The following is a 20,318-nucleotide window of genomic DNA, read 5'->3' as shown; positions in this document are numbered from 1 at the left end:
GTTTTCTGTTGATGTACATCAATGCTGAAGCTTACTGAAGGTTAAGTGTCTAGGGCTAAACTTGGCAGCACTGACAGTACCTCATCAACATGACTGATAGCCTTACTAAAGTTGAACCCCACATTTGGGTTTTTACATAAGTCAAAAACATTTCCTAGTATCACTTCCTTAAATAGGTGTCTCGTTTAGAGATATAGCACCTGGTGTTCAGTAGCCTATAGTAAAACCCAATATGTACAGACTATTAATTGAACAGTAGTGGGTGACAATAAAACTACATATTAAAGCCTTTATGAAATATAACTGCACAAAATCAAAAATAAAAGAGCGCAAATATAATTTAAAAGTGCAAAAAGAGCAACTGTGCTTCACTTAATACCGTCATGACGTCATGCCTTTACGTGCTTCGTCACAGGCGTGCGTCAGTCTAAATTGTAAACACTCCTGTTCCAGCTGCAGCTTCCTCACTGATAGTTTGTCGAGTTAGCTAACATGATGTGCCAGCGTTTTATATTTCACTCGTGAAAGGCTTCCAGTCGTCGCTTCATAGGTTATTACTGTTAATAATCCGCTATCAGGTGGTGTTATAAATTCTTTTTTAGGGATTAACAAGACCGCGTCAAATTGCTGTCATAAAGCTAATCTTAGTCTTTAAGCTAGTTTCAGATAGCTTACTCTGTTCCTTTGCAGAGGACAAGACGCAGAATTATTTCGGCTGCTATATATTTTTAATGGTAAAAGCTTACCTTGCTGTGCGCTGAAATGGTGTTTTCGTTGGTGAGCCTTTGTGCCAGGGGGGTGGTGAGTGACCACAGCTCTTCGCCTTGCTGGTTAAGGTGGGTGCCCAGGGAGCTCTTCAGACCGCTGCTGGAGGCCGCCTTCACCAGCTACAGACCGCTGGCTGTGGGTGAGCTGGTGCAGAGATGGCCTGAACGCACCCTGCGTGTAGGAGGACGAAGGAAACAAGGGCAAACCGCGCCAAATCGACTCTGCATTCAGGCTTTATTACTTGCTGTTGTCAGAGGACTCTCGGACCAAAGGTGAGTATGTCATTATTGTGTCCAGAGTGTTTGGATCATGATCTGCACTCTTGCAGCAGTGAGCAATGCACAAAGTAAAAGTTGTAGAAAAAACAATAAATAAATTAAATAAGTATTATTTTTAAATGTACACTTATTTGACTTCTCTAAGACTCATGTACCCCATGTTTAGTTACAAAATTGCATATGTAATAAGAAAGTAATATATCTGACCAATTCCTGTTTCTTAGATGTGCCCTGCAAATACTGGACCTCTGTGGGCTCCAAGGAGATGAAGGAGGGATGGGAGACCCAATGGGGGGCTGGTCTCTGACTGTAGCTCTCTGCACCATGGTTGTTCAGGCGAGAGCTGGAGCACAGAGGGCACTGAGGAGAGAAGGAGAGCGGGAGAGAAAAAGGTTCTCAGACCTGGAGAGAGAGAAGGATATAAAAAGGGAAAGGGGGCAGTGGAAGAGGGGAAAAGAACCCAATGGTGATGAGGCGAGCAATGACAGAGAGAGGGTGGAATTAATGGAAGATTTGGGTGAAGAGGAAATGATTAAGGGAGTCAGGAGGAGGATGGAGATAGAGAGGAAAAGAGACAGCACACTGGCAGGTTTAGCAGGCAGCAAAAAGGAAAATGAGGAAAGAGGAAGTGATGTGTTGGTGCATGTGAGAGCTGATCTCTTTGTCAATGCTCGATCTTGGGAGCGTGTTCGTGTGGCTCTCAGCACATCAGGACCTCTCAAGCTTCAGTGCAGGTACCTTCGTGTGGAGGAAATCTCTGTGTCAAGTATCAGGACTCTGCTAGACCTCCTGCCTCACCAGGGTCTCCTGGGCATCGATGTTCGCTACAGCAGCCTTGGGGTGGCTGGCTTTGCTGAGCTGCTGCCTTTGCTCTCCACCTTCCCTGCACTGAACTCCCTTCGGCTGCACTACTGTAACTTGGACTTTCGCCGAGACCACCCTGGACATGAGGAGGCACTGAGGGACATGTCACAAGGTTTGGCACAGTTACAGGAGCTGCGACGCCTCAGCCTCACTGCACTGCGCCTGCCAGGACAACTTCGGGTGCTGCTCAGGTTTGGCATGGATTCCTGTTTAACATGACCACTGCTCTGTAACTTAAGACTTCTCACATATTATCAAATTATATTTTTTCCTCTCAGAATAGTATCCGACAAGATTTAACAGATTCTCAGATTGCAAAGTAATTATTGTACAGTATTTTATATTTGTCCAACTTAGATTTATGAAATTGAAATGCAACATAATGATCTTTAATGGAGTTGAAACGATTACTAAGTTTGTTATAAATAAATCTGACAAAAAATAATCAGCAACTGTTTTGATATGTGATTAATCAATTAATTAAAATCAAAACAGATTCTGTTGTTCACTTCCCCCATACTCTCTCCAACTAAACTACTATGTTGTACTACTTTGACTTTGACTGTAGTAAGTGTTTTGTCCTTCCCTCTTTTGTTACAGTTCACTGCCTCAACCTCTGGAGATCCTGGAGCTGCCATATTTGAGCCTGAGTCCAGCTGACCTTGCCTATCTGTCCTGCAGCCACCATGCTTCCACACTGCAGCAGCTTGATCTAAGTGAGAACCGTCTGGATGAAAACACCCTGCCCTCTATTCGCCGTTTCCTCTCCCAGGCTTCCGGCAGCCTGCAGCACCTCTCTTTAAGCGGCTGTGGCCTTACTGACAGCCTGCTGGGGCTCCTGCTGCCCTCCCTCGGAGGCTGCTGGGCCCTCAAGAGTTTGGCTTTGGCCCTGAACCCACTCTCCATGTCTGGCCTCACTGACCTGGTGAGGATGGCTGTGCGAATGCCATCCCTCCGTCAGTTACTGTACCCCAACCCCCTTGAGGACTACCAGCCAGGCCTTCCTGACCTGCCCTCCAGCGCTCAGCTCTTAGACTGGCCTCTGGATGAAACCACAAACATCAACATGACCAGCAGCCAGCTCAACAGGGTGTTAATAGAAAGCGGACGCTCTGACCTCTTCCTGACCTGCGACCTGCTCAATTATGATAAAGATTTGGTGGACTAGAGCAGAAGTCAGGTGAAGAACACTGGTGCTTTTAAGTTCACTCACTAACATCCAAAAGCAATGTACCATCAAATTGTCATGCTAAATATGATGTAATATTCTTTTATCGGTTTCTTATCTTTTCTCTATGACCATGAGTGTTATGTGAAGGGTTTAACTATTCATTTATGCTTTTTTTTTAAACAGACAAATAACTGCAGGTAGCAAAACGGTAATGAAAAGAATACCAAACTCTTCAAAGGCCCAGTAATCACCAAACCAACAAGTTTGTTTTTGTTGGCATCATGAATGTGATCATCAGATCAATCAGAAGAAAACACTAATTTTGAAAATGTAAATATTGGCCTTATGGCAGAGCTAGGGATGAGGCTTGTTCTCCCTGGGATGTAGGAATGTACAGTTTTAAAGATTTGTTTGACAAATGTACAGCTGGAGGTGAGGAACTATAACATGATTCAGTTAAAAGGTGCTATACTACGAACAAGTTCACTGGTTGACTGCATTGTTGCTGGTTTCGTACCAAAAATGAATTCTTACTCTATAATCAGGTAACCAGGATGCTTTTTGATACAAAGATTAACATCTGCCTGGTCCACTTGTACAGCCTATGTGTCCCTGTGCCTTTACATCAGTCACTTTCTTTATATAAGGCGCAGATCCAAATATCTGATCAGCTCACCCACTACATGTGCATGCTGCAAATCAACAACCAATGCTGAAGTGGCCAACTTTATAGTATGTGTTTCCTAAGTGTTTGAATAACTTTCCTTAAATGGGAAATTAATGTATCTGCAATATATTTAGGTTTATTTGAATTTTTGTACCAATAACTTTTTTTTATTAAGTAATGTACTCTTACATTTGTCCTGTTTTATTCTACATATTTGTCATACAATCGTTCCTACAATACCTGTTTTCAAATCTTCAAGATTGTGCTTTTTGTATTCAGTCATGATTGTATATTCAAAAAGTATCAGCGTTATCAGGAAATGAATGAACCAAATCACCTTTGTACCACATGAATGCATTTACATACAGTAAGCTGCAGAATAAATCCGTCAAAGCAGTTCCAAGAGTCATTTAATTATTGAAAATGATGAACATCTTTTCAAAATAATGTTTGTTACATGTCCTACCGGGTGTTAATGGCAATGTTACAGACTAAGAGGCATCATCTGTAATAGTCTACGTACGACTGCTCAAGAATGAAGTAGCGGCGAGGTAAGATCTTATGCCAGTCCTCGTCTGAGTAGGTGTGGAAGGGGCTCAAGGTGACCCGAGATATTGGGAAAGAGATGAAATTGGGACAGTGCATCAGGAAAGGACGGTTACGCAGGGGAGGTAGAATTATTCCTGTTTGATAAGAACACAGGCATAAAAAAAAAAAACATTTTTAAAAATCAAACAGTTACATTTTAAGCAGAAGACTGAAACGTTACCTGGCGGTTTGCGTATCCTGGACATGCTGTAAGTCTCTCCTAGGCGAATGATTGGTTGAGAACTGCTACACAGACAGAAAAGTAAAAATATTTAGCAATCTACCATAATCAGATGAAACTAGTATATGTGCATGACCTCCACATACCAGTCATTTAGTGGCACAAGTACAGTGTTTTTGTGACCAGCAGGTGCAACACATTGAGCCTTTCTGTGCTCCTCTTTTTGGACGAAACAGAAATAATTCAGCACATCCATCACGCTGGAGGATGGCAGATTCCACTTTTCCACACTCCTGAGGCACTGATACCTGTTGTGATCCTGGTGGCATGGGAAGAGACAGGGAAAGCAGTTAATCACTTACAGTAGCGAGCCAAAACCAGCCATGTCAGTCAACAACACTGTGACAAGCTCGCATGTACTCCTATTTAGAGGAGTTAAGGTCACAGTAAAGGACATTAGAAGCAAGTGGAGAGCTGATTCACGGAGGGGGAGCCTCTCAGTTTTCAAACACCTGTTCTGCCCTTTTGTCACACTTAAAAATACTCCAATGGTGTTAATGATTAGGAAAAATGTATATTTTTTTCTTTATGTAAAACAAAATATAAGTTAGAGAAATTAAGAGTTGAATAAAATATGTTTGTGTTACTTTGTATTTGGAGATCCATAAGTCCAGCCAACAATCTGCTCTGTCATGGAGGCTCTTCCAGATGTCAGATTTGTCCTGCAGCTCCGAGCCCCAGCTCTCCAACTCTGGCCACAGCCACTGCTCAGCCTCATCTACACCTAATGTAATCAGCATGGGCAGCACTGTTTTCCTATTGACAGAACAAGAGGCCAATAAAAACTTTCAGTCATTTGAAAAAGTTTAGATGACATTTGACACATATTGAACTGAAAAGGAAAAGTGGTAAGTAAGTAAAGTTTGTTATTTTGGACTCACCGGAGGACCAGTTTTTTAAAGGCCAGAAGAGTGAGAAGCTTTTTCACGAGGTCGTAACCAGCAGATTTCAGACGCAGCAACAGATTCAACATTTCAACAAGCACCGACCGCTCCGAAGGTGACTGGAAAACACGTATTAAAATTGGTCACAGCCTCACAGCGCACTTCTTAAAATGCAGTGACAATCTCGATACTGGGCATACAGTACCATTTGTGGTCTCACAAATTTAGGCACTGAGTCAATGAGGCCTTGGTAAAGCTTGTCTGTATTCTGTAAGAGTCCCTGGCTGTGCAGGGCCTTCAGTGCAGCGAGGATCTTCATTTTGGACGGAGTGCTGCAGGTGTTTAGATAGCCCAGCAGTTGCAAGGAGAAGTCCTCTGGAGACAGGGTGCTTGGGATACTCTGCACACAAACACACACTCATTACGACCAAAACTTGGACCAACTTGCATTGTGCATCGCAGAGATCTTTGTAATAGGCTACCTTTTTATCAGGGATCAAGTCTCTAAACCAGCCTGCATCCTCAAACTGTTTGAGGAATGTGGGCAACTCAGGGGTGGGTGGACGCGGTGTTGGGGTCTGTGGACGAGGACGAGTAGGAGGAGGAGGTGGAGCACGAAATTTGGGTTTGGGTTTCTCTACTGGAGGAATGATCTCTGGAGGCTACGGGGACAAGTAACAAACAAATGAGAGCTGCTGTTCTTATGCCATGTGTTCTTGTGTCCTGCGTAATATGCTCTTACCTCTTCATCCTTCTTCACAATGATCGGTTTCTTGGGTTTCTTGGGTTTCTCGGGTTTCTTGGGTTTCTCGGGTTTCTTGGGTGCGACTCTCTCAACAGGCTTGACTTCCATCAGGGTCTTTGGTTTAGAGCTTGCTGCTGGAGCCTTTTTCTCCTGCAGTTGCACACATTTATTTCTGGACAATACAAGACTGCACATGCTAGTAAACAAGGAAAACCAAATAAAGTCTATTAAAACTGTAAATTCTACTGCAAATCTCTAACTCCCTCAGTTACTGTAATTTAAAACATAAATCCAGGGTGAACAAGAGCAAGGATTTGCTCATCATGCTAACCGTCTTTTTCTCCACAATCACAGGGATGATCAATTTAGATTCAGGGCGGACGTCCTCTTTTAAGGGAGGAGGGTTACAGGGCTTGTTGTCTTTTGGTTCAGGATAAAATGAAAATGTATCTGAGTCGGAGGTGTCCTCCAAATCAATCTGAAAATGCAAGCATAACACTATTAATGATGATACAGCAGTTCCTTGTACTGAATGAAATGCACAAAACATTCAAATAAAACGTTATTTCTGAAAGCTGCGTCTTATAATAAAAAAAAGTGTCTTATAATATCTTTAAGCTGATACACATAGAACTAGCTTCAGACTGTTGCTTCTTATTAAAGGGAAGCTGAAAAGTGATTGTTTGTGATTTTTCTTTTTGCCAAGTCAGTATATTCTAGAAAATTCGGAAAAGAAGCAGGAAAAATAAGTGGGAGAAGTAGAAACCTTAATATTGTTGGGTAGGCCATATATTATTTTCATGTAGCGGTCAAAAGCCTCTTTCCTGGTTTGCACTGTACTGGGAGGTTTTTCTTTTTTGCACTTCACTGTGCCTTGTAGGAGTGCAGAAAGGTCCTTGTTTAAGGTCAGTAATGTCTCATACCCCTGGAACAAGACAGATGGAAAAAATATCTGACACCTATTTTTCAGCGTTCTTTTGACATTCACTGTCTCAAATTCTACCATTTCACACACACCCTCTGTCTCCACATGTCTTCAGTCAATAATTGATTGGTGGCAACTGCCTTTGATCCCTCTTCCACGTTTTCGGCAGTGTGATCAGTCCTGTTGGCACCGAAATTGTTCATAGCTTATTAGGTCATTATTTTGGATTCTATTCTTTTTATAATATAATATGAATACATCTTACTTTCTTTTGATACACTTTTCTTTGTCTTCAGTGATAGGCATATCAGGAAGACGTTCAGCACAATAAGTGTAAAAGAGCTGTGAAAGAAAAATGGGAATAAAGAAATGTTTTGCAGCTTTGGTTAAAAAAATATCCCAATCATTCACACATCCTTCAGCCACACTGGTGTGTGAGCTGACTAGTTACCATTTGTTGGTATTTGTGTGGCATGAACTTTGCACAGTTCATTCTGTACAGGTCTCCTCTGATGCCCAGGAACAGATCCCCTCCAGACCCGCTGTAAGCCAGACACTCAGGCACCGTGTTGAGCTGGAGTGTCCTGGTGGGGTGACAGATACATAAAGACATACATTACTGCATTACTATATGCTTTTCTCATCTGACATGCAAAGGATTAGTGAAATGTAACGAACTCTAACCTGATGAGGTGATTCTCCTCATTCCAGATATGCACTGTCCCATCTAAACTGCTGGAAACAAACACCTCCAGATCAGGACACACGCACAGACCTGCAAGAAAACTGAACAAACATCCAGTCACTCACACACATACAGACATTCACAAACAATTAACAAACAAACAAATAATCAATTTATTATGGACACATGTTTTCTCTGTGACCTGTGAAGTGGTCTAAATGTCCTTCTCTGGGTGGCTGACTGGTCTGGATCTGGTTGAGCAGGTTAAAGTGTATCAGACTGTAGGTGCCACTGTTGGGCTCTTGAAAGGTTAGAGCCAGCCGAGGCCCCAGTGCTGCCATGTAGACTTGAGTTTGGCCACAGTACAGCCTCAGCTGTTGGCTGAGACACTCCTGGGCGTAGGGGTTCACCCTCCACACCACCACTGACAAGTCCTCACCTAAAGGATTGGGGTAAAGTGGTTAAATCATCACTGACAAGCATAAAAAGGCAATGAAGGTACACTGGAAAATACCTGTGGAGAGAAGACAGCCATCCTCAGGATACACTTGCAATGCAGTGACCTTTTGGCCACTGTGTGCTGACGTCCTGTACAAGACCTTCCCATAATCCAGTGTTAAAACAGTCACACAACCTCCATTATGGCCAAGTATGATCAAAAACCTGTCTCAAACACAGAAGTACGATCACATATATGCTGCTATTTGACACCATAGATTATTTGCTTTGAAATGAAAATGCTCACCTATTTTTGGCATCATTAAGAGTTGCCTTGTTCCTGTAACTGCACCCTCTCCTCTCCTGTAAACTCCTCCACTCCTCTAAAGCTGTCTGGGTTTCAGCAACATAACTGTAGAGTACAAGGCAGCAAGGCAGGCCAGGGATGGGCAGATTCTGGGCATCATTCCCTGTCACATGGCCCTGCTGCTGCCAGGGCCCCTGGCCTCTCCCTTTCCACTCCTTCATCAAAGTGATTGGATTAGTGAGCGTGTTGGCTTGGATCACTGTACCTGCCTCAGTTAGGGCCAACAGAATCTCTTTGTGCAGGCAGTAGTCAGCACACAAAATCCTCCGCTTTGCCTTGAAAGAAGTCAACACTGCTCCTGTTTCTGCAGCCACCAGAGTGACATCACTGTCCCCGCTGACACAGACCACTCTTTTAGGGTAAGGAGCAGGGAAGGGTGAGACTAAGATTTGTCTCACTGATGCTCCTTCATCCTCTTTGAGTTTACAGTGGAGGTTGTACAGGTTTCTTCTGGTCCAGAGGTCCACTCCTTGGTGAGAGAAGGAAAAGAACGCATCTCCCTTTCGAGTGCCTCCCACACACAAAAGAGGGGTTTTCGGTTCTGTGTGGACACACTCAATCACATCACCCTCTTCCACATTCCAGCAACGGATTGTACAATCTACAGAGGCTGATAACAGCATGTGTAGTTCAGAGCAGTAGAACAGTGAATTCACCACATCTGGACACAGAAATAAACAGAGCAGATATGATTCAACAAGTAGTTCAATCATTAATAGATAGAGCATGGAAATATGGAGTTCTTCAGTCATAGATTTACCATTATGTCCTACAAAAGCCACACGTAGCTCCCAGTCTGGATCCCACACTCTAATGGACTCTTTGGATGCAATGATCAAACAGTCCAGTTGAGAGCAGTACACCATTGCAGTGATATCGCTGTAAAACGTGACTTGTTAATGTTAAAGCGCCAAAATTTATATTCATATTCAATTCAAATTCAGTCTAAAAGATTTCACCCTCCACCATTTCATTAGGTACACCTTTGAAAATGTATTGCATTTTAATATGTCTGCTCAGAAAAGTGTAAATTCAATGATATGTTCATTACTGAAGTCTCAGTTAAAGATGGTGTACTGGATTATATTATATTTCTGTCTTCCCTATTTACAGACATGTAAGTGTAAAAATTACTATGAACATTATAGCCATCATAAATGTAGAAAACTGTTGTATTGGACTCCATTAGACTGTACAGGTGTACTTAATAAAGTAGCTACTGAGTGTATAGAACATGCAGCCATACACACCATGAGCAGAGATCGCTCTTGTGCTCCAAAACCTTTCCAACGTCCAAGTCAACCTCTGTCACGACCCGCCCACACACAACGAAGGCCTTGTGGGGCCTGTCAGATCGTGGGGGTGCCAATGCCATGTGACTGAAAGTACTGTTCTGCAGCCCCTCCTGTATCTTCACCTTACACCTCATGAGCCTCACCGACCACACACACACATTCCCCACACCTGCAGTCACCAACTCTGTGGAGTGCTCTGCAGGCTGACACACACGTATGTCCAGGGCATCACGAGCAGCGTCAAGGGGCCGTAACTCATGGTCCAGAAGCGTGAAGATGGGACCTGGGCCCCAACCTACCAGACAGCCAGAGATCTTTGTTGCTGTGAGGCCCATGAAAAAGTGGTGTACTGAGGAACTCTGCTTGTGGCCATCAGCTGCATAAAGCCAGACTGTGTTGTCTGAATGGAGGCTAATGAATGCTGCAGCAGCCTCAGAATACATCATGAAACGCACAGGACTGTCACAGGAGAAATGCTGTATGCAATGAAGACCGTGAGTGAACTCATGCTTGTTGCTCTCGGAGTGTATCACCTACAGAGACACAGCAAGGGCATGTAAAGCGTGTGTAAGGCATCTAAAAGTGCACATAACAGGTCAGCAACCTATCACTCAAAGACACAGCCTACCTCGCCAGTATCTTCCTTCACATTCTGCTTGAAGAAATTCTGCTTTCCAAGCGTTGTTGTTGTGCTCCCGTCTCCTCGGGCCACCATCTCCACCAGTTTCTACACAGGACTCTGCTACATCCAATGACCTTCTGCTTTTAACAGTAAAAATCTCTTCAGTGGTGAGTATGTGACATTTACTTGTAAAGAAAAAAAAAATCCAATCAATTTTATGTGAATGTATGATGGTGTTTCAGTGGTTTTTTTCTTGTCTGCTTTAAAACTTTCTTTAAAAGTATTAAAACAAATCACAAATGATCTCAGCTGATTTATAATTTACTGCTTTTTCACTGTTGTTTGACGTTTTAGACCAAGCAGCATCGATTAATCTAGAAAATAATCTGACTACTAATCAATAATGAAAATAATTCTTAGCTGCAGCCCAACATGGTTTCAAGTCAGACAAACAAAAGAGCAAACGAAAATGAGTCATTAGGCTATTTATCTACATATTCTCACTTTGTTTTAGGTCCTCTATAAAGCTGAAGATCTACAGGGTTAGTTATCAACCTTAAGGATGGATAAATTAAGTTAAAGTTTGCGTTTACCTTCCACGAACCTGTAGTTATGTATTCCGGATGAAGCAGTGGCCTTTAATCTCTAATATGTGATGTTACTTTTGATGTAAAAATTGAGCTAGCAACTAGCAACTGAACTAGCATAAGTCTGCTAAAAGTTACTTTGTTTTTTCAGTTTTTTTAAGAGCTCAGTCCTCGTTGCTAGGTAACGAGTTGCCTGGCTACATCCATGGCTGCATGTCGCACGACCAGCAAAATAGTCTCTCAGAAAAAGAGGTATATGTTTCAATCTATTTTTTTTAATTTTCTGTGAAAGAAATAGAAAAGTGTCCCTGTAATTAAAGGCTGTAGCTGTTGTTAACTTTTAAGAGGAAATAAACAATGCATTTCCTTTAATTATAATTTACAAAAAATATAACTGAATAGTTGTAAATAAATTAAAGTTAAAATTTTGAAATAATTAAAAGTTCTGTCTTTTTTCTGGGGCAGGAAGGACTAATATAAAAGTCTTGGCTATAGCCCTGGCTAAACATATTGTACTTAAGCTTGGGTTTGGCAGGTGGTTTAAAAAATACTTGATAATAAACAATGTGTTATGAACTTGAACTACATAAAAATTAAACCATGTCATAGCATTAAATGACACTACTAAAGATTTACATAGTTTACTGTACAAAAATTAAAGTCATTACCACCATACAAATATTTCATCAGTCAAAGAGTATAAATATTTACATCAACAAACTTTTACATTATGTGTTTTCTTATAACATTTTATGGAGGATATTAAATGAACCGTGGCCCCTATATAGGATCTTTGGTATTCAGCAACATTCCTCTTATTGCTATGTTAATGTGAAAATTTTAGCCATGTGTCATCAGTTTCAGAAGAAAAACCTAACACATATCAAATTTAATTATGACATATACTATACAAATAAACAGAAAACAGATCTATAAATTGATCTTTGCTCTTCAGGAGTTTAAAAATGCAGCAAATCATTAGAATTAACACAAACATATCAGTCTAAATGCAGCCATTTCAGATGCAGCAATTCAGAAGCCTTCAGTCATCATACTCTCCAACTTCTCCTCTTCTGCAGGAACGGGCACGGTAAAATTTCTTGTGAAATAGTGCATTTCTATTTTTCCTGACTCATGCACCAGGGCTATTCCTGAATATGTGTTTTGTTGTCCTGAGTCTCCAAACACGGCCATGGCTGTCACTCTGAAAACAGGAAACACACCTGATATTGACACATAATATGACGAATATAAAATTACTCATACAGTCATCAGTCATGTCTGTCTGGTATTACCTATCCGCAGACATCCTCTCAGTGACCACAGGCTCTGTGTCATTTTTCATCAGGTCCCATATGTGGAGGTTAGAGACTGCATCAAGAACACAGAAGACTGTCGGCCTGGTTTGGGCCCACTGCAGTGAGACCACCGGTTCACCTGCTGTACTGTTCTTCCACTCTGCCACAGGCTGCTCATGGCTGACTGCATGCAGCCTGATGCTGCCATCCGTACAACCCACCTGGAAAAAGGGCAGAGGAAAAGAAGGCACATTCATTTTTTTGGACAGAGCCATGCTAGTTGTTTCCCCCTGTTCCCAGTTTTTATGCTAAGCTGAGGTAGCTTCTGGTTGTAGCTTTATATTTAGTGAACAGACAAAATATCAATCTTCCCCTCTAACTCTTTACAAGAAAGAAGTGTATTTCCCAAAATACTGAACTATTCCTTTAATTTCAAGAACTGCACTCTCACCAAGAACAAGTTTTGTCTGAAGGGAGAAAAGTGGATTGAGCTGACATCAACAGGTCGAACTCCAGCCCCCTGAAACCTGTAAAACTTTGGAGGAGCCTTCAAACCATGACTCGTTCCATGACTGACCAGACCCTAGGACAGAAATGACATTGGTATACTGTCACAATATTAAACAGACGATAATTTTCTGAATATTTTGGGACGGTTTACTTGAAAATACATTATTCATTGGCAGACAAGACTATGCTCACCATATTGGTGCCAATAAAGAAGTGATTGGAGTCAGTTGGAAGAAACTTTAAATGAAGAGTCTGTAATGGCCCCGTTTTCACTGCATCTCGTGGCGATACCCTGAGAGGCAGACAGAGCAAGAGAGGGGAAAATTACGAAACCAGAGGTCAAAGGTTACAACATTGTGCAACACTAGAATACGACACTGCATCACATTCACTCTGCACATACAGTGTGAAGTGAATGGGAAAGTGGTCTCAGACTTCTGGACCCGACTGTATAGCACTGCAGATACAGTATGTCGCCATGAAATGTTGAGGTGAAGAAACAACAGCCCAGAGTACATAACAAACAAGATCGTATGACTACGACAGAGCAGCTGTGTTCCACTGGGCAAAGACATTGTGGAGTATTTTGAGCCCAGTGGCTGGCAGTGACGGATGCATCACAAGCTATTTATCAATCTCACCTCTCAGCAGTGTGTAGGGAGGAGCTGTGAAGCAACTTTATTTTGCCCCCAGGCCTGAGCCCTGGAAGAGTGAAAGAGAAAGGTTGAGGCTAGTACCACATGTGTGAGAAAGATGAGTATGTCCATGGAAAAAGAAGATACATGCTTTAAAACCTGAGTGCGTTACCTAGATCTGTTGGAGAGCCTGCCTCGTTGGCTTTTGGGAGTTCCACTACCACCTACAGGGCACAGACAGAAAATCATGCAAGTCCATCATGGAATATCTTTGTTGTTTATGGTGAGCTATCTGTATCACTAATCACAAACATGCAAAATTAGCCTTCACCTTTTCCTTTTTGCAACTCTTTCATATGCAGACAACTATTGGTGTATTACTTTGATACTAGGGTTGAACGATATGCAAAAAAAAAATCATGTTGCAATTATTTTGGCAGATATTACAATTGTGATATCAGTATTTTTTGCTGGGGCTTGTACCAAACAAGCATGCTCCCTTACATCTGGAGAACATGATTTGTAGGCCGTGGGGCATCTCTGTAACACCACAATTCTTCATTTATGGTATTTTGTGATACATCTTACCTTTATCAAGAAAATTTAAAAATTACTTGCAATGGACATCTGAGATAAAAACATCAGAGTGATGTCACACTGAATCTAAAAATGTGTGTATCACATCTGCGTGTTCAGTTATGACTCAGAGAAGGAGGGCAGATTTTGACACAAATCAGTGGGTCAAACTACAATAATTAACTTTCGTTTCTGTATGCATCTGCCCCTTTCACCTCAGGCAGTATCTTTGGTTCACCCGTCTACCCCCCAGGGCCCACCCGTAAAACTCTTCTGCCAGTTTGAAAATCTCTGGTGTAGAGAAAAATGTGTAGCATCCACTTCGTTGGCCAACCTACCCAGAAATTTAAAAGCCCGCTTTCATCCAGAGAAGCCAACTGGAATGACAATCCTGATGACTCTGGATTATGAAACAGAGTAACACTTAATGAAATATAAAGCCAACTGAGAGTGGCTAAAACATATGTCACATTTATAAAATGATATGCAAGATCTTAAATCAATGTGTTAACCATTGCTATACCATTCCATACCTTCCTCAGATGCCAACAGGGGGACATCTGGCCTCAGCCCCCCTGCTACAGTGGTGGGGACAACTTCTACAGACGTCACAGATGAGAAATGGCCTGAGCCGGCCATTACTGCATCTGCGTTGACAAGGTGACAAAAGAGAGTATATCAGCACACACTGAATCATCACTGCTGTTACATAAGAAAACAGACTCTGAACCTCAAGTGTGAGAAAGGGCAGACACAATCCTGAATACCAATGCACAGTAAATAAGGATCTTTGCTATATATTGCCTGCTGACATTCCTTTTCTTGGGACTGCAGTGCGAAGAGCAAAATACACAACAACAAAGATGACTGAGTGAAAGATCAAGGGGCTTTATATTCTCAAAATAAAGGCAGACGAGAAAACACGTGCTTGGTGTAAGGTTGCGGATGTCGATATGACCAATGACGTGGTATATTTTCTGGGAAATCAACACCTTCATTGTATAAGGGCAAATATTTGAGTATACTGGAACAGATAGGAAGACAGACATCGATGGTATTATATATTATACCGGTGGAGAAGGTAGGCTGTCTGAAGGTCCACTCATCCTCCCCTATCTTCAGGCGGTAGTGATTACCAGCATGCTCCCTCAGGTCCCACAGCAGCACAGAGCCAACTGATGTGCCTGCAAACACCAATATGGCCTTTCCAGGGCTGAAACAGCAACACTGCACCTGTGACAGAGAAGGGGTTACTATCACTGGTTTCGGTGCATATTGTCTTTTAAGACTGGCCTTTTTAGGATAATTATATCATGAAATATGGAGGATTACACAGCAATTTTGATTGTAACAATTATTTTTGGTTGGCAAGCAGAGCAATAAGGCCTTCTGAATAATGTTTAGTGTGACTGTGGTGAAATTGTTAACTTTCCAATAGCTGAATTAAAACTTAATGGAAACTTTCTTGTGCCTCAACAAAATGTAGATTTCCTGTCAATACAATACACAAGTATTTATTTCCTCATTACCAGTAAGGTAATGCGGAAATAAAAACTTGTCTATTATTGTCAAGTGTTAAAATCTATACACTGCCCTAAAAGTAGATTTTAAACTTTAAAACTATTGTGATTTTATTTATTAGATTTAACTTTGCTACAACCGAAAAAGGAACAAGAAAATGTCACCTCAGATTCGTAGACAAGGATCTTCTGAGGTCTGGATGGCTCCCAGATGTTCCAGATGCAGATGATGGTGAAGCTGTCAAGACGCACAGCGCTGGGCTTAGTTGTAGGCGTGTGGACTGACATCATGGTGTGTCTCTGGACCTGAGAGAAGTGCACCAGGCTGATGTGGCGACCTGCAATTGACAACAGGAAGGAGCACTAGTTACAACTAATAAAATACAGTACTGATGAGAATATAGTGGTTTGGGACTTCTCTGGTTTTAGTGTGTACCATAAAGAAAAGGCAACTTAGTGTTGAGCTGTAAACTTCCATCGCTGAAAGACAGTGTGTCTGTTTGAGTCCTCAACTTCTGCATGGATTTTCTCTCCGCTTGAACCTCTTCCAACAGGACAACCATGACCTTGATTCGGTCACAACACAAAACAGGAGTCAGTAAAGTGTAGCAGACACACAAAATAAATCTTAATACAGGGAATAAAGAACTGCAGCATTGTTGTGTATGTGTAAAAAGAAAACCTGTGAGGCTGAGTGCAGGAATGCTGTGAGACGCTGGGAATCAAAGTTCATCTCATTCATGTTTTTTTCTCGTGCTTCCTGAGAGAGGTTTGGATCTGTAAAAGCGTGGTAAACAACTTTATTGAACTCTACATGTAAACTCTGAGTGAATCAGAGGATTGTCTTGGTGTTTCCTCACCTCCACAGGCTCCATTGTGCTCTGGAGGATGCTGCGTCCACTTCTCACACACTTCTATCTCGTCTGTTTGAATGTCTCGATCTGCATTATCCTCATTACACTGAACATAAGCCTGTCAGGGAAAATGTTCTAACATATTATTTAGACATAGGCTAATCCTAATGGAATATTGGTTACAGGTATCTGTGTAAAGAAACACAGACAACAGAATAAATCCAAACCTGTTTGGTATTTGCAGTTCCAAAGGTTCTAATATACATGTCATATTCATTGACGGGAGGCAGATCCAAAAGGGAGAATGTCATTGAGAAATCCAGATCAATTAAGCGAAGGAGCTCTGTGCTGCGTTTCCTGTAAACAGAAGAGATTGAAGGTAAAATTGAATGTATGCTTTGCTATGGGCTTGGTAATAGTGCCCCAAGTCAGAAAAAGGGTTTACAATACTGATTCCTCCAGAGGTATCCAGCCACATTACAATGATCCATTTTCCATTTAACATTAAAGTTAACTTACTTTTGTTTTGTGGCAACTTTCTTGCTCACTTCGCGCTGTTTTGCTGCCACAAAGTCAATAAACCTCCCACGTGAAGAGGCTCGACTCTGGTTCTTCTCAGATCCTATAAAGAGAGCAGCAAGTAAATATCATAGCCCTTATGATTTTGTACAAAATCCCTCAGGGTTGAGCAAGTGTCTTCCAATCAGACACGACACAAGATATGGATAAAAGATGTCTCTCAGGAAGAACAAGAACAAGAACAAAGTAGAATCGTACCTCTGGACCGTTTAGGCGTGTCTTCCTCTCCTCTGCTCATACTTTGTCTGGACTGAGTTGTTCCAACTCTCTCATTCTCCTCATTCATTGCTCTCTGAATTGCTTCTATCTCCTTTCTCTTTTGTGTCATAGGTTCCTCTCTTTCTTCTCCCACTTGTGGAAACTCCGGCTCCTTCTCATCATCACCCTCATTTTCACTCTGATCCAGCTCCTCAAAATCTTCCTCATAGTCCTTTGAATAGAGAAACAAGATCCATCTCCCCTTTCAAACTTCACATCTTATAAGAATGAAAATGGATGCATTTGTGAAAGCTCTGAATACTCACCAGTTTCTTAAAATGTAAATCGATTACAGCATGCAAAAGTAACACAAAGATAAGTAAATAAATGTAAAAGTAAACAAAAATGTAAACATAAGAAAGCTGAAAAACAACAGAATTCGTTTCTACAGAATGTAGCCTATTTCATAATTAGAATGCTGTGTACCTCAAAATCATCCTCATATTCCTGGTCAACTAAATCTTCATTGTTGACAACCTGGAGATGTGATAAAAAAAAAAAAAGAAGTAGGAGATACTTTAAATACTTTCAGTAAAGCATGCAGAAACTCCTTCGGATGATGTTGCACTCATGAAGCGGAAGCTGAAAGTAAGAAGAAAAAGACTGCGCACAGTACAGTAAGAAGTACAGACAGTAGGTGACTCTCAGCCCAAACAGAGGGACACATTCCCCAGTGACAACAACCAGAAAAAAGAGAAATCTTTTTATATTTAAGCTCTTAAATTTATATAGGATGCTGCGGTGTGGGCCAAGCAAAGCATAGCTGGGAGATCGAGCTCCATTGTAACTGGCATAATATTATATTGTCTATGGCTTGCCAGTAACCTATGAAAATAAGAAAACCACACCACCAAACTAAAAAATAGTCCCCAGAATTGCAAGAGAAGACTCTTTTCCTTGAAGGTTGCAAGCAGGGTAACCAAACTGAGCATCTTACTGGCTCTTCTGTGTCTCCTACATCTTTCACACTAGTTGTCCAGTGCTCAGACACGATCTCAACTTCCTGGATTGCAAAAGCAACATGTGGGAGGAGAAAATCATAAAAATCCATCACAGAATCCATAGTGTTAGATCAGTGTTATGAAGGCTATACAGGCATTTTGTGGGTCTACTAACCTCTGTTTCTACTGCATTAGTCTCATGTCTATGACTTTTGTCAGAGGCTGATTTCTTGGGGCTGATTCTTTCTGTGTGATTTATTACTAGGTCTTTATCTTCTCTGTGCCTTCTCTCTTTGTGTTTTTTCTCTGGATCTTCTTCCTCTCTGTGCTTTCTCTCTTTGTGTTTTTTCTCTGGGTCATCTTCTTCTCCTCTGTGCCTTCTCTCTTTGTGTTTTTTCTCTGGATCTTCTTCCTCTCTGTGCCTTCTCTCTCTGTGTTTGTCCCATTCGGTTCGCTCTCTGTCACCACGATGATGCCTTTCCTTTTCACCTGACCTCTTCAAGTCTTGATGCTCCCTGGATTCACCATCACGCTTCTGCTTTTCATCCTAGGGAGCAGGAAAGTCCACACAAGAAGGACAATGTAACCAAAGGATTTTGACACAAGTATGCTAACCTGTGAAGAACACAAATGTATCCCAAAAAGAGCAAAAATATTCAATAATTTGTTTACCTTTCCTTAAAATGCAAAATAGCAACAGACAATTAATTTAACACAGATGCTTACATGATATCCTCTCTCTTTGTGTCTCCTTTCTCTCTCCTCTTTATGTCTTCTGTGTTCTTCTCTATACTCTAAAGACAGACAGATGAAGACAGAAACATTGACCTCATACTGACATCCTTTATCTGTAAAAATGGTGAGCTATATGAACACACTGCTGTATCATTACCTCTTTCCTCTTTCCGTTCTGAATGCTTCCTGTCTCCATGTCTTTCCCGTCTGTCTTTGTCATTCCTCTTTTCTTCATAATCATCTTTGTGTCGCTCTCTCTCTCGATGCCGGTCTCTCTGTTCTCTATCATACTTTTCTATCTGATCTCTTCCTCCTTCTCCACTTTCTTCATGTCTCTTTCTCTCCCTCTCAATCTTGTGCTCTCTATGCTGTTCCTCTCTCCTTCTTTCCTTGTCTCTCTCTTCCCTCCTCTTGTCCCTGTCCTCCTCATTGTGTCTCTCTCTATCCTTTGCCCTGTCTCTCTCTTTATCTCTATGTCTTTCCTTGTCTCTCTCCTTATCATGTTTTTCCTCTCTATTCCGCCTACTGTAACTGTTCTCTCTATAATCATAACTGTGCCTTTTTCCATCTACCAGTGTTTCCCGTTCCTTTCTCTTCTCTGTGTCTCTGTCCCTCTCATCTCTTCGGTCCCTTTCTTTATCACCTCTCCTGTCCCGTGAGGCCTCTTTACTTCGCTCAGCATATCTGTCTTTTCCGTCTTCATCTCTTCTCTCTCTCGTACCCTCCCTTTCCCTGTGCTTGTCTCTGTCTCGTCTGGACTCCTTCTCCGGGTCTCTGCGGCGTCTCTCTACGGATTCCCCACCTCGGTGCTTCCTCTCATTGTCATCTCTCCTCCTGACATAGTCATCACCATGTCCTTCTTCCTGAAAGATAAAAAATAAAACAAGTGTTATCATTTGGATGTACATTTGTCATTTATTCTCTTGACTATCTTCTTAATTCTGAAATCCCCTCTCCAGTGCTTTTTAACTCTGAAAAACTTACCCTGATATGTCTTCTCAGCTCAGCTGGTCTCCATGTATCTTCCTTGGTTATTTTCTAAATGAATACATTATCTTGTATTCACTAGATGCACATTTCAACTTAGTTCAACGACAAAAATATAGCATATAACATCAAACTCTTGAGAAACAGTGAGATAACGTTCATTTCCTAGCATAACGTTTGATAACTAGTTACCAGAGCGGATATGACACTTTCTACTGTAAACATTCCCCGACTTCCGCCTGCATAGGGTAAGAACAACGATAAAGCGCTTACCTTGTCGCTATGCATGTTCACATCTGT

At 41.6% G+C, this 20,318-nt stretch overlaps 2 protein-coding genes and 1 long non-coding RNA gene across 3 annotated transcripts; 1 reads left to right on the top strand and 2 right to left on the bottom strand.

Moving 5' to 3' along the window:
* The first annotated feature begins 459 nt into the window (after nucleotides 1-459).
* On the top strand, nucleotides 460-4,139 carry LOC111237877 (leucine-rich repeat-containing protein 14-like). Its single transcript, XM_022767174.1, has 3 exons — nucleotides 460-1,040; nucleotides 1,271-2,101; nucleotides 2,511-4,139. The coding sequence occupies exons 1-3, from the start codon at nucleotides 763-765 to the stop codon at nucleotides 3,076-3,078; spliced, it is 1,677 nt and encodes a 558-aa protein (XP_022622895.1). The 5' UTR covers nucleotides 460-762; the 3' UTR covers nucleotides 3,079-4,139.
* Nucleotides 4,140-4,343: 204 nt separating this feature from the next.
* LOC111237941 lies at nucleotides 4,344-4,699 on the bottom strand. The gene is made up of 3 exons (XR_002665796.1): nucleotides 4,664-4,699; nucleotides 4,518-4,582; nucleotides 4,344-4,431 (listed from the first exon to the last, which is right to left on the bottom strand). It is a non-coding gene; the product is annotated as an uncharacterized LOC111237941 (long non-coding RNA).
* Nucleotides 4,700-11,780: 7,081 nt separating this feature from the next.
* Nucleotides 11,781-20,306, bottom strand: wdr60 (WD repeat domain 60). The gene is made up of 23 exons (XM_022767045.1): nucleotides 20,292-20,306; nucleotides 20,016-20,069; nucleotides 19,189-19,894; nucleotides 19,023-19,090; nucleotides 18,676-18,843; nucleotides 18,472-18,585; nucleotides 17,782-17,832; nucleotides 17,296-17,527; nucleotides 17,038-17,140; nucleotides 16,746-16,875; nucleotides 16,525-16,636; nucleotides 16,347-16,441; nucleotides 16,101-16,230; nucleotides 15,830-16,002; nucleotides 15,215-15,377; nucleotides 14,678-14,791; nucleotides 14,483-14,544; nucleotides 13,741-13,792; nucleotides 13,575-13,635; nucleotides 13,126-13,225; nucleotides 12,875-13,006; nucleotides 12,421-12,644; nucleotides 11,781-12,329 (listed from the first exon to the last, which is right to left on the bottom strand). Exons 1-23 carry the CDS (start codon nucleotides 20,304-20,306, stop codon nucleotides 12,158-12,160), a joined length of 3,231 nt encoding a protein of 1,076 aa, XP_022622766.1. The 3' UTR covers nucleotides 11,781-12,157.
* Between the last annotated feature and the right edge of the window lie 12 nt (nucleotides 20,307-20,318).

The sequence above is a fragment of the Seriola dumerili genome, unplaced genomic scaffold (genome assembly GCF_002260705.1).
Source record: "Seriola dumerili isolate Sdu_G_001 unplaced genomic scaffold, Sdu_1.0 BDQW01001124.1, whole genome shotgun sequence".
In the NCBI taxonomy this organism is placed as follows: domain Eukaryota; kingdom Metazoa; phylum Chordata; class Actinopteri; order Carangiformes; family Carangidae; genus Seriola; species Seriola dumerili.
The sequence above is the reverse complement of the archived record's forward strand: the minus strand, read 5'-3'. Positions and strand labels throughout refer to the sequence as shown.